Genomic DNA, 14350 nt, shown 5'->3' with positions numbered 1-14350 from the left:
CTGGCAGAGGCAGAGGCAGGAAGCCGTGGCCGGCCTTGAGCGCTGACGCACACGCTTACACACACACACACACACACACACAGACACACACACACACACACACGCGGCAGGGAGCCAGCCCAGGCAGCGCCCCAGGAAAACAAAACTACCCAACTACCCAGACCAAGACTTGTCCTGGGGGCATTTCTGCCCGAAGACGGCGCCTCACAGCAGAGATCACCCACCTAGCACACCCTGCTCCCTAGACTCGGCGCCCTCCCCAGCCCAGAGTGAGACTTGGGGCAGTGGCCTAGGATGGAGCTCCATGAAAGGGAAGGGCGACGCAGAGCCTCGCCCCCAGAGGCCACGCCTTCCAGAGGCCAAGCCCCAGGAAGGAGCGAGGCCGTGACCACGCCCTCTGCAAAGCCACGCCCCTGGAAGAGTGCTCCAGGACACGCCCCCTCTGCGACCACGCCCTCCGTCCCAGGCTCCTGGGGTAGCCGAGTCCCAGAAAAGTGAAAGTGTTAGTCTCTCAGTCCTGTCCGATTCTCAGCGACTCCATGGACTGTAGCCCGCCAGGCTCCTCTGTCCATGGGATTCTCCAGGGCAGAATCCTGGAGTGGGAAATCATTCCCTTATCCAGGGAATCTTCCCGACCAGGGATCGGGACCACATGCATTGGCGGGTTCTTTACCAACATCGCCACCTGGGAAGCCCCCGTCCAACCAGTAAAGAAGTGAAAGTCGCTCAGTCATGTCCGACTCTTTGTGACCCCATGGACTATACAGTGCATGGAATTCTCCAGGCCAGAATCCTGGAGTGGGTAGCCTATCTCTTCTCCAGGGGATCTTCCCGACCCAGGGATCAAACCCAGGTCTCCTGCATTGCAGGCAGATTCTTTACCAGCTGAGCCACAAGACATGGGTTTAAATCCCCGCTCCTCCGTTCTCCAGCCACAGGCCTTGAGCAAGTGACCACTTCCCTGTGCCTCAGTTTCCCCATCTGTACGCATCTCTCCACAAGGATGAAAAAGTGAAGCAGTCACCCCCACTGCAGGAGTTTCCCAGAAAGGTCAGGCTTCTGCTGACCAGGGCTGAGTCGGGGACTGCCCACCTGCCTGCCACGTTTGACCTATGAGGGGGACCTGGGGGGTGGGCTCCCCAGCGAGGGTCCTGCATTCTGGATCCCAAAGCTGCTGCACTGCACAAAGAAGGCCCACTCGCTGGGTGGGGCACTGAGCAGGGGCCACGCTGGGTGAGGAGGGGCCCATAGGCCCCTCTGAGCACCCCCACCCACAGCCCCCGACATCACTGGCTTCCCCATTAGCCAGCCAGAGGGGTCCAGGTCAATAAATGGGCCCTGGTGGGCACGTTTTTCCTTCCGCAGAGCAGTTTAATGGCAATTAATTTTTTTACGAGAGGATTTTTAATCTGTGGAAATGGATGAAGTCCCCAAGTGCCTGTCAAAGTTCCAGGGCCAACCTAATCTATGATAAAAAATGCAAAGTGAGGTGCTATAATCTGAAATTAAATATCGGGCTTCATTTTCCCTCAGCCCGGATGGATGAATATTTTATAACTATTGTGATTTAATTTTTTGTTAACTACAGCAAATTTCTAATTCATCCAATTCCCAAGTCCTGTGGCTCTGACCTCTGAACCCAAACTCATCTCTTCTTAGCCCAGCTGTGACTTCGTCACTGACAGAAACTAATGGTCAGCTGCATCAGGGTGACACGGCGGTTACGGTGATGAATGCAGCCCGTGGCACGCCCTTCTGACCCAGTGTCAGGCAGAAGGCAGGTCATTTTTCAAAGGAGCCATTAAAATAAAACAAACCCCAAGGTCCAGGAGCAGGGGGAAACATGATGCAGAAAATTGTTATATTTTGTGCTTTTTCAGGCGCCTTTTGGAACTTTCTCTTTATCTTCTGGCATCCCTCACTCTCTTTCCAGTGGAGGTTTTGCCAACGTGCCCCTACATTGCTCTGGGCCCACCTCCATTGAGGCACAGAGGAGGATAGTCACACAGCCTGCTGGAATGGTGGGTTTGCTCAAGGGCAGAGGAGGCACGTATCTGAAGACGTGGGTAGACCTCACACTGGCACTCCCGTCCAGGACTGCGATATCATGCCCAGGGGAAGCTGAGGCACCAAGATGCTGAAAAACAGCTCCAACACTAGTGTTGCTTACTCCCAGCAAGACCAGGGGTCCCCACAGAGCCGACCTCAGCCCCCCAGGGCTCTCCCCACCTGGGGGGGCTCTCATTGGTGTCCCCAAAGTCTGTGGTGCAGTGGCCCCAGAGTCCAGGCCCTGAGGGTGGGCCTGGAGAAGGCCTCCAGGCGCGGGTCCAAGTGTGCACAGCTGGGCTCTCTCGGGCGGGGAGCACAGGGCCGGAGCCAACCCTGGCTGGCCTGTGTGACCCTGGGCAGGCTGGTGAACCTCTCTGAGCCTCAGTTTCCTCATCTACAAAATGGGAGAGAGCCCGTCGGCCTCCGAGGAGAGCTGTGAGGAGTTACGTGAGCTGCTGCTGCCTGCGTGCTTGGCACACACGGGCAGAGGGAACCTAGCCCTGAGCGTGTCACCCCATCCCGCCCAGGCTGTTCTGAAGGGAGGCCCAGAGGAAGGCTGCCCACTCTGCTCCCCACAGCCCACATCCAGCTCATTCACCCCACAAGCTGCACAAACCGGTCAGGCTGGGCGGCTGGGTCTTCGCTGGACACAGCTGCGTGACCCTCATGGGAGAGACCCCCGAGTTAGGAATTTCTCTGCGACCCAGCAGCCCAGCACCACCAAGACCCCTGCACAGAACTCTCAGGAAGTGGACGCGTCCTCCCCGAGGGGTCGTGGGAAGTAGGCACCGCCCGGCCTTTCCTCCCAACAGGCGCCCCAGGGGAAGCCGGCCTCCTGGGCTCGCTGCCTGGCGTCCACATTCCAAACCAGGCGACAGGGAGGCTCATCCCTCAGTCACGCTTCCTGCCGCTGATGGCAGCCAAACGGCCACGGCTTATCCAGTGACACCGAGTCACGAGAAAGCAAGCACGTCCATCAGCCAGCACCTCGCGAGCCCCCCGCTTCACGCCCGCCTTTCCAAGGCGCAGCCAGTGCAGCACCCGCCGTCCGGGCTCCAGAAATAAGCCACGCGCCCACCTCCTGAGCCTGGACCATAAACGTCCTGTCCCCAAGCCCTGCCGGGCCCCGCCTGGGCCAACCCTACCTGTGTCTTTGGCAGCTCTCCTAGAGGCAGGCGGCTTGGGGGCCTTCTCTGTTTTGCAAGAACTACTTTTCATCCTTTTGGTTTTTTCCTGTGCAACTTCAGCGAGAGGAGAAGAGGGAAGCAAGGGAGAGAAGGTTGAGTAGCAACATAGCACACAGGGCAGCCTGCTCTCCAGCCCCTGACTGTCCCCGCATGCCGCCCCCCGTCCCCCCAGGGAAATCCCCTGCAGGGCTGTGGGCTCGCCTCGCTCTCCCTCACAGCCTTGCCCATGCACCAGTCCCCAGAGCCCCTGAGCACAGCACCCGGATCGAGCTGGCCCACAGCACTTGTGCTTGTTGAATGAATAAATGACTGGATAGGCCCACAAGCAAAGCTGTGGCAGGCAGCTAGCCAGATGGGACATCGGCTCATCAGGGAGAGGTTCTTGTTGTTCAGCTGCTCAGTCGTGTCCGACTCTTTGTGACCCCATGGACTGCGGCACGCCAGGCTCCTCTGTCCTCCACTCTCCCCCGGAGTGTGCTCAAATTCATGTCCATTGAGTCAGTGATGCTATCTAACCATCTCAACCTCTGTTGCCCCCTTCTCCTCCTGCCCTCAGCATCAGGGTCTTTTCCAGTGAGTCGGCTCTTGCATCAGGTGGCCAGAGTATTGGGCCAAGAGTAGCCCCTGCTCACTGCTACTAGAGAAAGCTCCAAAATATTGGAGCTTCAGCTTCAGCATCAGTCCTTCCAGTGAATATTCACGGTTGATTCCCTTTAGGATTGATTGGTTTGATCTCCTCACAGTCCAGGAGACTCTCGAGAGTCTTTTCCAGCAACACAGTTCAAAAGCATCAATTCTTCAGCGCTCAGCCTTCTTTAAGGGCCAACTCTCATATCCGTACATGACTACAGGAACTATAGCTTTGACTATACGGACCTTTGTTGGCAAAGTGATGTCTCTGCTTTTTAATATGCTGCCTAGGTTTGTCACAGACAAACCTTCCAAGAAGCAAGAGTCTTTTAATTTCATGACTGCAGTCACCATCTGCAATGATTTTTGAGCCCAAGAAAATAAAGTCTGTCACTGCTTCCACTTTTCTCCCTTCTATTTGCCATGAAGTGATGGGATTAGAAGCCATGATCTTAGTTTCCTGAATGTTCAGGGAAAGCAGTGTGCACCAGACCCAGAGGGGCCTTGACACGGCAGGGCTGCCCCAACTGGCTGGGCGGGGACCTGCAGCAGGCACAGGGGCCGACTGCCCAAAGGCCAGTGTTCGGCCTGGCCCCGCTCTGTTTGACCTTATTCGTCTCTGTCGCCTGCTGGGTGGGGGCTGCATCTGGGAAACGCCAAACGCCCACCCAGCTGGTGAGCCGTGAGAGCTGGGCCCGGCCCAGTGTGTCACCAGGAGACCCGGGGAGCATGCAAAGAGAAGAGTCAGGCCCCAGGGACTCCCAGGCCTCTGCAGAGCAGCGGGGTTCCGGCCTTGGCACTCCACCACCCACCACCCACCCCCCCCTGCAGGAGCGGCCTCAAGCCCCAGGTTCACACAAAAGGACAAACCCTGTAGGATTTCACTCACATGAAGTCCCTAGAGGGGTCAACCCCCTGGAAACAAAGTAACTTTGTACATAAACACAGTAAAAATGGTAAACCCTGTGTGTGTGTATGCGCGAGTGTGCAGTCGTGTCAGACTCTAAGACTCCACGGACTGTAGCCCGCCAGGCTCCTCTGTCCATGGGATTTCCCAGGCAAGAGTACTGGAGTGGGTTGCCATTTCCTACTTCCAGAGGGATCTTCCTAATCCAGTGATCAAACCTGCATCTCTAAATTTATGTGTATTTTGCCACAATTAAAAAAAAAATGACCCAGGCCCTGACCCATGCCCTGCTTCCAGAGGATTCTAAAATGAGGAGGAGCTGGTGACCGACGCCACGGGGCACTGAGCTCCCTGAGACACCAGTGGCCGGGTCATGATTTTAGCCGATAGGCCCCAGTGGCCTCCATGTAGGGGGACGGGGACAATGACCTGCTGGGCGAGCCTAGGCCATCGAGGTCCTCTGTCCCCAAGGGGAGAGACCAGAGAGTTCACGTGAGCTACCACCACTTCCGGGAAGCCGCCAGGGTCCACGATCAGGCCAGAGCTGGGTCAGAGAGAGGCTCTGCCTCTTGGCTTCACGCGGCCGGCGCCTCTCATTCTGCCTGGGGCTGCACTGGGCTCGCACCTCTGGCTGGGCAGACCTGAAGCCAGTCTGTGGCTGCCAGCCAGAGGATGTAGACTCAAGTGTCGACCAACCCTCATCCCACCCTACTCATCACAGCACCACTAGGATAGGTGACAGAGCCCTGAGGTCCTGACTCTTGAAAACCCTGGCCAGAGACCCCCCAGAGCCTTGGGCCTTCCAGGCAGCCTGACCTCAGCTCCTGAGGCCTCTCCCTGTCCCTTTCTGGGGTCTCCAGAATCCTGCTGGACCATAGAGACAGCCCCTCCACCCGGTGCCCACCCCACAAACTGACCAAGCAGTCAATGCCCAGACCTGCCAAGGCCTCCCTGCCCAGAACCTTCCAACTGTCTTACGATGGCGATGCCAAGGTTCTTTAGCCCTGGGAGCAGCTCCAGTCCACCCCCCCCCCAACTCAGACTCACCCCTCCTTCCTGCTGAGTGAGCCAGAGTCTACTGGTTCCCCAGGCCCCGGGACCCTTCCTCCCCCATCTGGAGGTCTGCCAACCCACTGTCGACCCTTCAGCTTCTCCCAGGCTGGGCAAGGTCATCTGTGGGGCAGGTCGGCAATGCCTCCTGCCTGCAGAATGGACCAGAAAGCCCAGGAACTGATGTGAGCTGAACGGCCTCAAGCCCAAACTGTGGCCGGCCTGTGAGCATGCTGGGCAGAGCACCTCAGCAATGGATGTCCCTGCCCAGGGCCCTGTGCTTCGAGCCCCAGCCTGCCCTGCAGAACCCGTCTGGATTCCTTCCCTGGTGACTGGAAAGCGGGCTCCAGAGAATGGCAGGCTGAGAGCAAATCCCTGCTTGGCCCCTTCACAGCTGGGGTCCTCTCTGACCCTCAGTATCCTCCTCGGTGAGTGGGGAGGTAACGGAGCCAGTCCCACAGGGTGAGAGAGAGGCTGCCTGGAGACTGCCGGCTCCAGAACCATATGCTGCTCACACCTGGGCTGAGGGTCCAGGGGGGCGGGGGCGCTGGGATGGCTGCCCACAGGGCCACTAACCTGAGGCCTGGTGCTGGGAGACCCGGGAGGTCTCACGCCCCTGGCCGGGGGTCGCCTTCTCTTCGACTCCACTTTCAGTCCCACTCAGGATGCCTGAAGTGAAAGGAAAAGTGAAAGTCGCTCATCCGTGTCCGACTCTTTGCGACCCCAGGCCTTGGCTTCCCTGGTGGCTCAGCTGGTCAAGAATCCGCCTGCAATGCGAGAGACTGGGTTCCATCCCTGGCTTGGAAAGATCCCCTGGAGGAGGGCATGGCAACCCACTCCAGTACTCTTGCCTGGAGAATCCCCGTGGACAGAGGAGCCTGGCGGGCTGCAGTCTGTGGGGCTGCAGAGTCGGACACGACTGAGCGACTAAGCCCAGCACAGACAGGATGCTTGAGCCACAAGAAGGGGCATCGTGAGGACTGTGAGCCCATGAAGAAATGTCCAAGGAAAGGTCCCCTTGGTTTGAGGGTGCAGTCTCCCCTCGGGGGCCTTCTGGAGGCCTTCCTCCCATCCACGCCCCTCGCACACCCTCCAGCCTCCTTGTACCTGCCCTTGCACCCACCCTCCCTCTTGTTTCCACCAGGCGGTCTCCATCTCCTGGATGAGTCAACGCTTCTTCGCGCTTAAACCCAGCTCGAATGCAGCCCCGGGAGGGCTCTATCTCCACTCAGCTTCCCAGGCTCCAAGACCCTCTAGGGCTGAAGGGCACACTGCCCCAGCCTCCCAGGGGCCGCCAGCCCAGGCGGGGCCGCCCAGTGCCCCGCACGGCTTGGCCTGCGGCAGCCCAACCTCATCACTCTCTCCCTTCTCCCTGCTTGTCCCTCTCCGGGGAGAGCCGCCCCACTGACCTGGGTAGGCCGGGGCTGGAGGGGGGTTTGGCGGCTTTCGGGCCTTCCTCCGGGGCGCTGGCATGGGGGCTTTGTAGAGGTGTGAGGCGCTGGAGGGTGTCGAGGTGCCCAGTGAGGCACAGCTCGCCTGCCGCTGGGCCTGGGCCCGGATCTTGTCCCGCAGCTGCTCCAGTCGGGGGTTGCTCTCTCTCGGCTGCCGCGGGGGCCTTGGCACCTGGGGGGCCCTCTCGGTCCAAGTCCTGTGGGGCGGGGTGCATGACTCGTGGCCCCCCGACGAGCCGGAGAGGCGGCCCGATGACACGGAGCTGTCCCCATCCTTGGCCTCCTCGTCGGCCAACCACATGGGGACGCTGCAGGCCTGCCTCCGGCGGCCAGGCTCCTCAGTGTAGTCAGACCAGGCTGTGGGGGGAGATCCCCGCAGGGCGCCTGCCTGCCCGGGGGGCTCGGGCCACCTCACGGCCGCCATGGCATCATCTTCGGCTGCCAGTGGACAGAGCCTGCCTTCCCTTGGGGGAGAGAGGCAGACACAACCTGTCAGGTGCAGAGACACAGTGGTGCTGAGCAAAATGTCTCACATGCACCCCCCGCACACACCCCCAGCACCCTCCTGCTCCCTGTTTTCCTGTCTCAGACCGAGAAGGGGATGAAAGATGAAAGTGAAGTCACTCAGTCATGTCCAACTGTCTTCGACCCCATGGACTGTAGCCTGCCAGGCTCCTCCATCCATGGGATTTTCCAGGCAAGAGTACTGGAGTGGGGTGCCACTCTTCCCAACCCTGGGATCGAACCCAGCTCTCCCACATTGCGGGCAGACACTTAACCATCTAAGCCACCAGGGGCTCGATCTCTGGAGAAAGGGATGAGGGGACAGTAAAATGCAGCCCCCTCTGTGGGTGGCAGGGCAGTGATGCTCTCTCTCGGATCCCAACCACACCCCTTTCAGGTGGGCACCACCGTCAGCCCAATTTACAGTCTCAGGGAGAGGCACACAGAAGCACCTGGCCCATGACCTCGCTCCCCACACCACCTCGGCCGCCCTCCAGGGAAGGCCTGGCCGCCTCCCTGACAGCACCTCAACATCCACGAGCTGGCATGCGCACCTAAGTCGGCACAGACACAGCCGGACTTGGTGCTGGCCCTCCGGAACGCCGGTCCCCCCGGGGCCCCGAGGGAGACGGGGCACTGCCTCTGGCTCTCTTTAGGGTGGGGCTGGGTCGTGTCCCCCTAGCAGGCAGGCATCACCACCATGACTGAGGCGGACATGGCAGCAGGGCCGGGAGCGAAGGCGGAGCTGCTGAGCCTCCGTCACCGCCTGCCCTGGGGCCAGATGGTGCTTTCACGGGGCAGCCCCGGGTCCACAGCCCCATGCTCGGCCGCCCAGCATCCTCCCCAGCTTAAGGTGAGCTGGCCGCTGCCTGGCTCCCGGTGCTGGCCTGTCCCGGGCCCCTGGCCCATGCTGGAAACTCTCAGGACGGTCATGGAAACAGGGTGGGCACAGTGGGCTCCCAGGCCCTGGACTGGCAAAAGCCTGGGGCGGGGGGGCTTCCCAATGCACGGACCCTCAGTGGAGGGTAAGAATTCCGGGCGACCTCATGACAGCATAATAACCCCGTGTCACGCAGCAATTGAGGGCCGGGCCTGCATCCCCTGCTGGGACCCCAGGCAGCACGCCCACCCCAGTCCTCCTAGGGTGCCAGGGCCAGCGGCTGCAGCATGTGGTGAGCTGGCCTGGACTGGGGTCAGGCTTGGCCTGGGCCAGAGCAGGGACGACGTGAGGGGCTGGGGCCAGGGGCGGGCGGGGGCAGGCGTGGGCTCCGCTGCACGCAGGTGTCGGGCTCAAGGGTCAGCTCCAGGTTGGGGTCAGCCTGAGGGTCCGGGCACAGGAGAGGAGCCAGCCCGGGGCACGTCGCCAGCAGCTGGGCGAGGGGCTAAGAGCCCCGGCCCTGACACTTTGGCTTCTGGGAACTGGTCCAGGGAAGCGGGCCTGGTATCCCGCTCTCCGGCACAGGCTCAGCGCACCCCTTTGACCATAGAAATGGTTGCTGCAGAGGCCTGAGCGTCCCCACCTGGCCACCTCCAGCGGTCTTCCCGTCACCTGCTCGACGAGTCTGGTGGGGCGGCACGGTGGGAAGGACACGGGCTCTGCGGTCCGCTGGCCCTGGGCTCGGCATGGTCCCCCAGGAGGAGAGCTGGTTCAAAGCCAGCTCCGCCCTAGCCGGCAGGGTAACCTCGGGCGACCGGAGACCCCACCCCCGCCCCTGGGTATTGTGAGCTCTGGTGAGTTCACCCCCAAAGCAGGGCCCTGCAGAGCGGCCAGCACTCACCAGCGGTCCATCTGGGAATGGCTGAGGGGCTTCGATATTTATCAGCGTTAGCAATAGCCCTGAAGGCACTCCTTCCAGAATGGTCCCTAAGAAAGTGGGGAGGTCTGCATCCAAAGACCCCTAGGCCCCCTAATTCCAGGCAGGCATGGAGAATGGAGAGCTGTCCTAGAGGTTCCTTCTAAGGGACCCGCCCTGGAGAACCAGGGACACCTGGAGACGCTGCTGTCTGGGCAGGACGCGGGGCGGGGCTCTGGTCACCGGGACACAGCCCCAGGTTGCACTGCCAGTCGGCGCGGGAGTGGCCCGGGACGGACCCCGCCTGGTGCCCCCGCTCTGCCCCAACTTAACCTCCCCTGCCACTGCACTGGGTTGGGGCGGGTACAGAGCCGCCCTGACCCCAGATCCAGCCTCCAGCCCTGGGGCCCTCAAAGCACACTGGTGGCCCAGAAAGACGGCATCCCTCTGCAGTCAGGTTCCCCAGCCGGCAGCCCCATAGGGTCAGCTCTGGCCCGTGCCCCTGGCCCGGAGTCCTGCCCTGCCCAGGCTGGCCCGCTCCACTGGGGACTTTGCCTGGTGAAGCTGAAATAGATTCAGGATGCTTGCAAGTGGCTGGGGCCCCGGGACCCTGACCCAGGTCTGCACAGGACAGCAGGCCCTTCCAGGAGGGCGGCAGGACGCGGTGGGTCGTGGCACGGTGCCCAGCACGCAGGAGGGGCGGCAGGTCTTAGGACGTGGCCGCAAGTTCGGGTGGTGGGGGGACATCATCAGGAATGACCATCGTGTCCCCCACAGAGCCCCTAAAGCCTGGACAGCTGAGAGGACCTCCAGACAGCTCCACCTCCCTCATTCCCAAAGAGCCCCCTCCCCCTGGCAAATCCCCCTGCGACCTTGGCGAGAATGAAAGCCCTTCCCGGCCCCCTTCGCTCTGGCTGCAGGATCACACACCCGAGCAGAGGCCTGACCCCATTGCTGAACGACTTCCCTTCACCAGGCACTCAGTCTTCCCCATTAATTGGGGTCCTTGGGGCAGGGGGCATCCTCCCAGTGTCCTCCGGGCTCCCAGCCCCCTCTGAAGGACAGAGAGAAAGGGTCATCCTAAGGGGAAGTGGTAGGAGCCCCAACACGATAAGTTTCTCCTAACAGATGAGCCTGGTGACCCCTTGTTCCCACCAGCAGGAACTAAGCTGCCCCCAGTGGTCAGCGGAGACCGACTTCTCCAGGAAGAAGCTGGGTCATAAACATGGTGGGGCAATCACTTCAAACCCTCCATGTGTGTACTACATGCATGTGCGTGCTCAATCATGTCCAACTCTGTGCGACCCCACGGACTGTAGTGCGCCAGGCTCCTCCGTCCCTGGGATTCTCCAGGCGGTAACACTGGAGTGGGTTGCCATTTCCTTCCCCAGGGGAATCTTCTCGACCCAGGGATGGAACCTCCTGCATCTCCTGCTTTGCAGGCAGATTCTTTACCTCTCGAGCCACCAGGGCTACTGGCAATAAAAGCACAATCCTAGCCACGAATGTGGGGTGAACTGGGGATCAAACCCAGTGGCCTCTGTCGCCCTGTGAGCTGTGACAAGCCCGGAGCAGGTTCCCTCTCCTCCTGCCCACCCAGGTGCAGAGCCCCTTCCAGACGCAGCCGCTCACCGGGGAAGACAGGCCACTCCCTGCCCAGGGCCGCCCGCTCCGGTCACCCCCGCGCGCCACATCGCTCGTCCCCATGGGGGCAGCCAGCGGGCTCCGTGCTGGGCTGCAGCTGGATGGCCGAGAGTGGTGGTGTCCGCTCCCCCTGGAGTCGCGCTCTGTGCGGCTCCAAGAAGGCCGCTGGGCAGAGGTGGGGGGGGGGGGTGGGGCGGAAAGCCGGCCTCCCCCCGAGGCGTGCCCCGCAGCATCTCAGCTGAGCCCCTCCGTCCGTGTGGGGCCCCGCAGCCCGCCCTCCTGACCCCTCCCCGGCTCCTGCCGGCCTGATGCACTCTCTGAGAAGATCCCCTCCCCTCCCTGGGAGTGGGAGCCCCCTGTCTGTCTGCTTCCCCTCCCCCAGGTCAGGGACGACTAGGGGATGGGGGTGGCCTGAATGCAGATGCTCATGGCTGCTGGAGCCCCCAGCTCGGCCGGGCCCCGTGTGCAGGTGTGGGGGTCCCATTTCATCTGTCCCGCTGAGGGTCCCGTGGGAGGAGCCCCGCTCTGGTGGCTCAGAGAGGCTCAGCAGCAGTCTCGTGTCCTGGCCCCAGCAGGACCGGAAGCCGGGCAGGAGTCTCTACGACCGGCCGCTTCCCCGGAGCTGGGAGAGACAGCACCCACGGGTCCCCAGGGCCACGCTGGGTCTGATCAGAGCTGGGTGGGCTCACGAGGGATGGGGTTCTCGGCTGGGAGGGGCTGGTGCAAAGCGCAAGCCCATTGGCCCCGGGTCCCCTTGCCCAGCTCCTGGTGGGTGCTGTGGTAGGGTCCTGACTCCAGACTCGCCAGGTACCCACTGGTGACCTCAGGCAGGGCATTCAGTCTGCTCATCAGCAAAGTGGGCACAACAGCAGCTTCATTCGGTGGGGCTCTCACGAGTGTCAGAAGACAGCTGGTACTCAGCGCCCGCCCCCCAGGCCGGGCACCGGCTGAGAAAGGAGAGCCAGACGCTCTGTCCGCACTAGGCCCAGCCCAGGCCCCCTGCCGTGTCCGCCCTCCCTGAAGCCAGGCCAGAAAGCGGTGCTGCGCCTGAGCAGCTGGTTCCGTCCCTCGTGGCCACCAGGGGCTGTCCCTGGCTGGGGGTCACCGGAACCACCCCCCACTGCCCCCGCAGCCCGCTGTAGCTGGCGCTGTCTCCTGAGCTGGCCTGGCTCTGCTCTAAACAGCCGCGCTGTTTACTGTCCCCGCTGCGGCCCCAGGACCGCCCGCCCGAGCAAGCCCGAGCAGGCTGTGGCCCTCGGTCAACCACACCCACACCCCGGGGCCCCGGGCAGAGACCACAGAGGAGGCACAGCCGCAGCGGTGGAGACGGCCCTGCACGTCGCCATGGCACCTGCCGGCCGCGGGCCCAGCCCTGGGACGAGGGGCCCGAGAGTCTCCAAAGGAGCCGGCCGGGGGCGCTGAGGGCCGGGGGTCGGGAGGCTGCCGGAGGCCGGCCCGAGGCTGAGCCAGGCCCGGGCCCATCGGGACGTGGGGCCCATCTGGACGTGACCTGCAGACAGCCTGCCCTGAGGCTCAGAGACACATGCGTCCCCTCGGCCAACCGCCATACACCCGGACACACAGCACACACACAGACACACAACTCATGTACAGACACACAACAGACACACCTCACATACAGACACACAACACACAGACACACAACACATGTACAGACACACAACAGACACACCTCACATACAGACACACAACACACACCTCACATACAGACACACAACACACAGACACACAACACACACCTCACACACAGACACACAACACATGTACAGACACACAACAGACACACCTCACATACAGACACACAACACACACCTCACATACAGACACACAACACACACCTCACATACAGACACACAACACACACCTCACACACAGACACACAACACACACAGACACACAACTCATGTACAGACACACAACAGACACACCTCACATACAGACACACAACACACACCTCACATACAGACACACAACACACACCTCACATACAGACACACAACACACACCTCACACACAGACACACAACACACACAGACACACAACTCATGTACAGACACACAACAGACACACCTCACATACAGACACACAACACACACCTCACATACAGACACACAACACACACCTCACATACAGACACACAACACACAGACACACAACACACACCACACACAGACACACACCTCACATACAGACACACAACACACACCACACACAGACACACACCTCACACAGACACACACCTCACACACAGACACACAACACACCCCACACACAGACACACACCTCACACACAGACACACACCTCACATACAGACACACAACACACACACCTCACACACAGACACACAACACACACAGACACACACCTCACATACAGACACACAACACACACCACACACAGACACACACCTCACACAGACACACACCTCACACACAGACACACAACACACCCCACACACAGACACACACCTCACACACAGACACACACCTCACATACAGACACACAACACACACACCTCACACACAGACACACAACACACACCTCACACACAGACACACAACACACACAGACACACACCTCACATACAGACACACAACACACACCACACACAGACACACACCTCACACAGACACACACCTCACACACAGACACACAACACACCCCACACACAGACACACACCTCACACACAGACACACACCTCACATACAGACACACAACACACACACCTCACACACAGACACACAACACACACCTCACACACAGACACACAACACACACAGACACACACCTCACATACAGACACACAACACACACCACACACAGACACACACCTCACACAGACACACACCTCACACACAGACACACAACACATCCCACACACAGACACACACCTCACACACAGACACACAACACACACCTCATACAGACACACAACACACATGTCACATACAGACACACACAGACACACAACACACACCTCACACACAGACACACAATACACACAGACACACACCTCTCACACAGACACACAACACACACCACACACAGACACACACCTCACACACAGACACACAACACACACCTCACACACAGACATACAACACATATCACA

General features: G+C 60.6%; 1 protein-coding gene across 1 annotated transcript in view; it reads right to left on the bottom strand.

Moving 5' to 3' along the window:
* Nucleotides 1–14350, bottom strand: part of CCDC187 (coiled-coil domain containing 187) — a 53083-nt gene that overhangs the window by 38122 nt on the left and 611 nt on the right. Inside the window, exons 2-4 of the mRNA XM_061156068.1 lie at nt 7233–7738; nt 6400–6492; nt 3195–3290 (exon numbers count right to left, since the gene is read on the bottom strand). Coding sequence (XP_061012051.1) covers nt 3195–3290; nt 6400–6492; nt 7233–7698 — 655 coding nt within the window. The 5' untranslated portion in view covers nt 7699–7738. The remainder of the gene's footprint in view (nt 1–3194; nt 3291–6399; nt 6493–7232; nt 7739–14350) is intronic.

The sequence above is a fragment of the Dama dama genome, chromosome 11 (assembly GCF_033118175.1).
Source record: "Dama dama isolate Ldn47 chromosome 11, ASM3311817v1, whole genome shotgun sequence".
NCBI lineage: Eukaryota > Metazoa > Chordata > Mammalia > Artiodactyla > Cervidae > Dama > Dama dama.
Note: the sequence above shows the minus strand (reverse complement) of the source record. Positions and strands in the feature narration are given on the sequence as shown.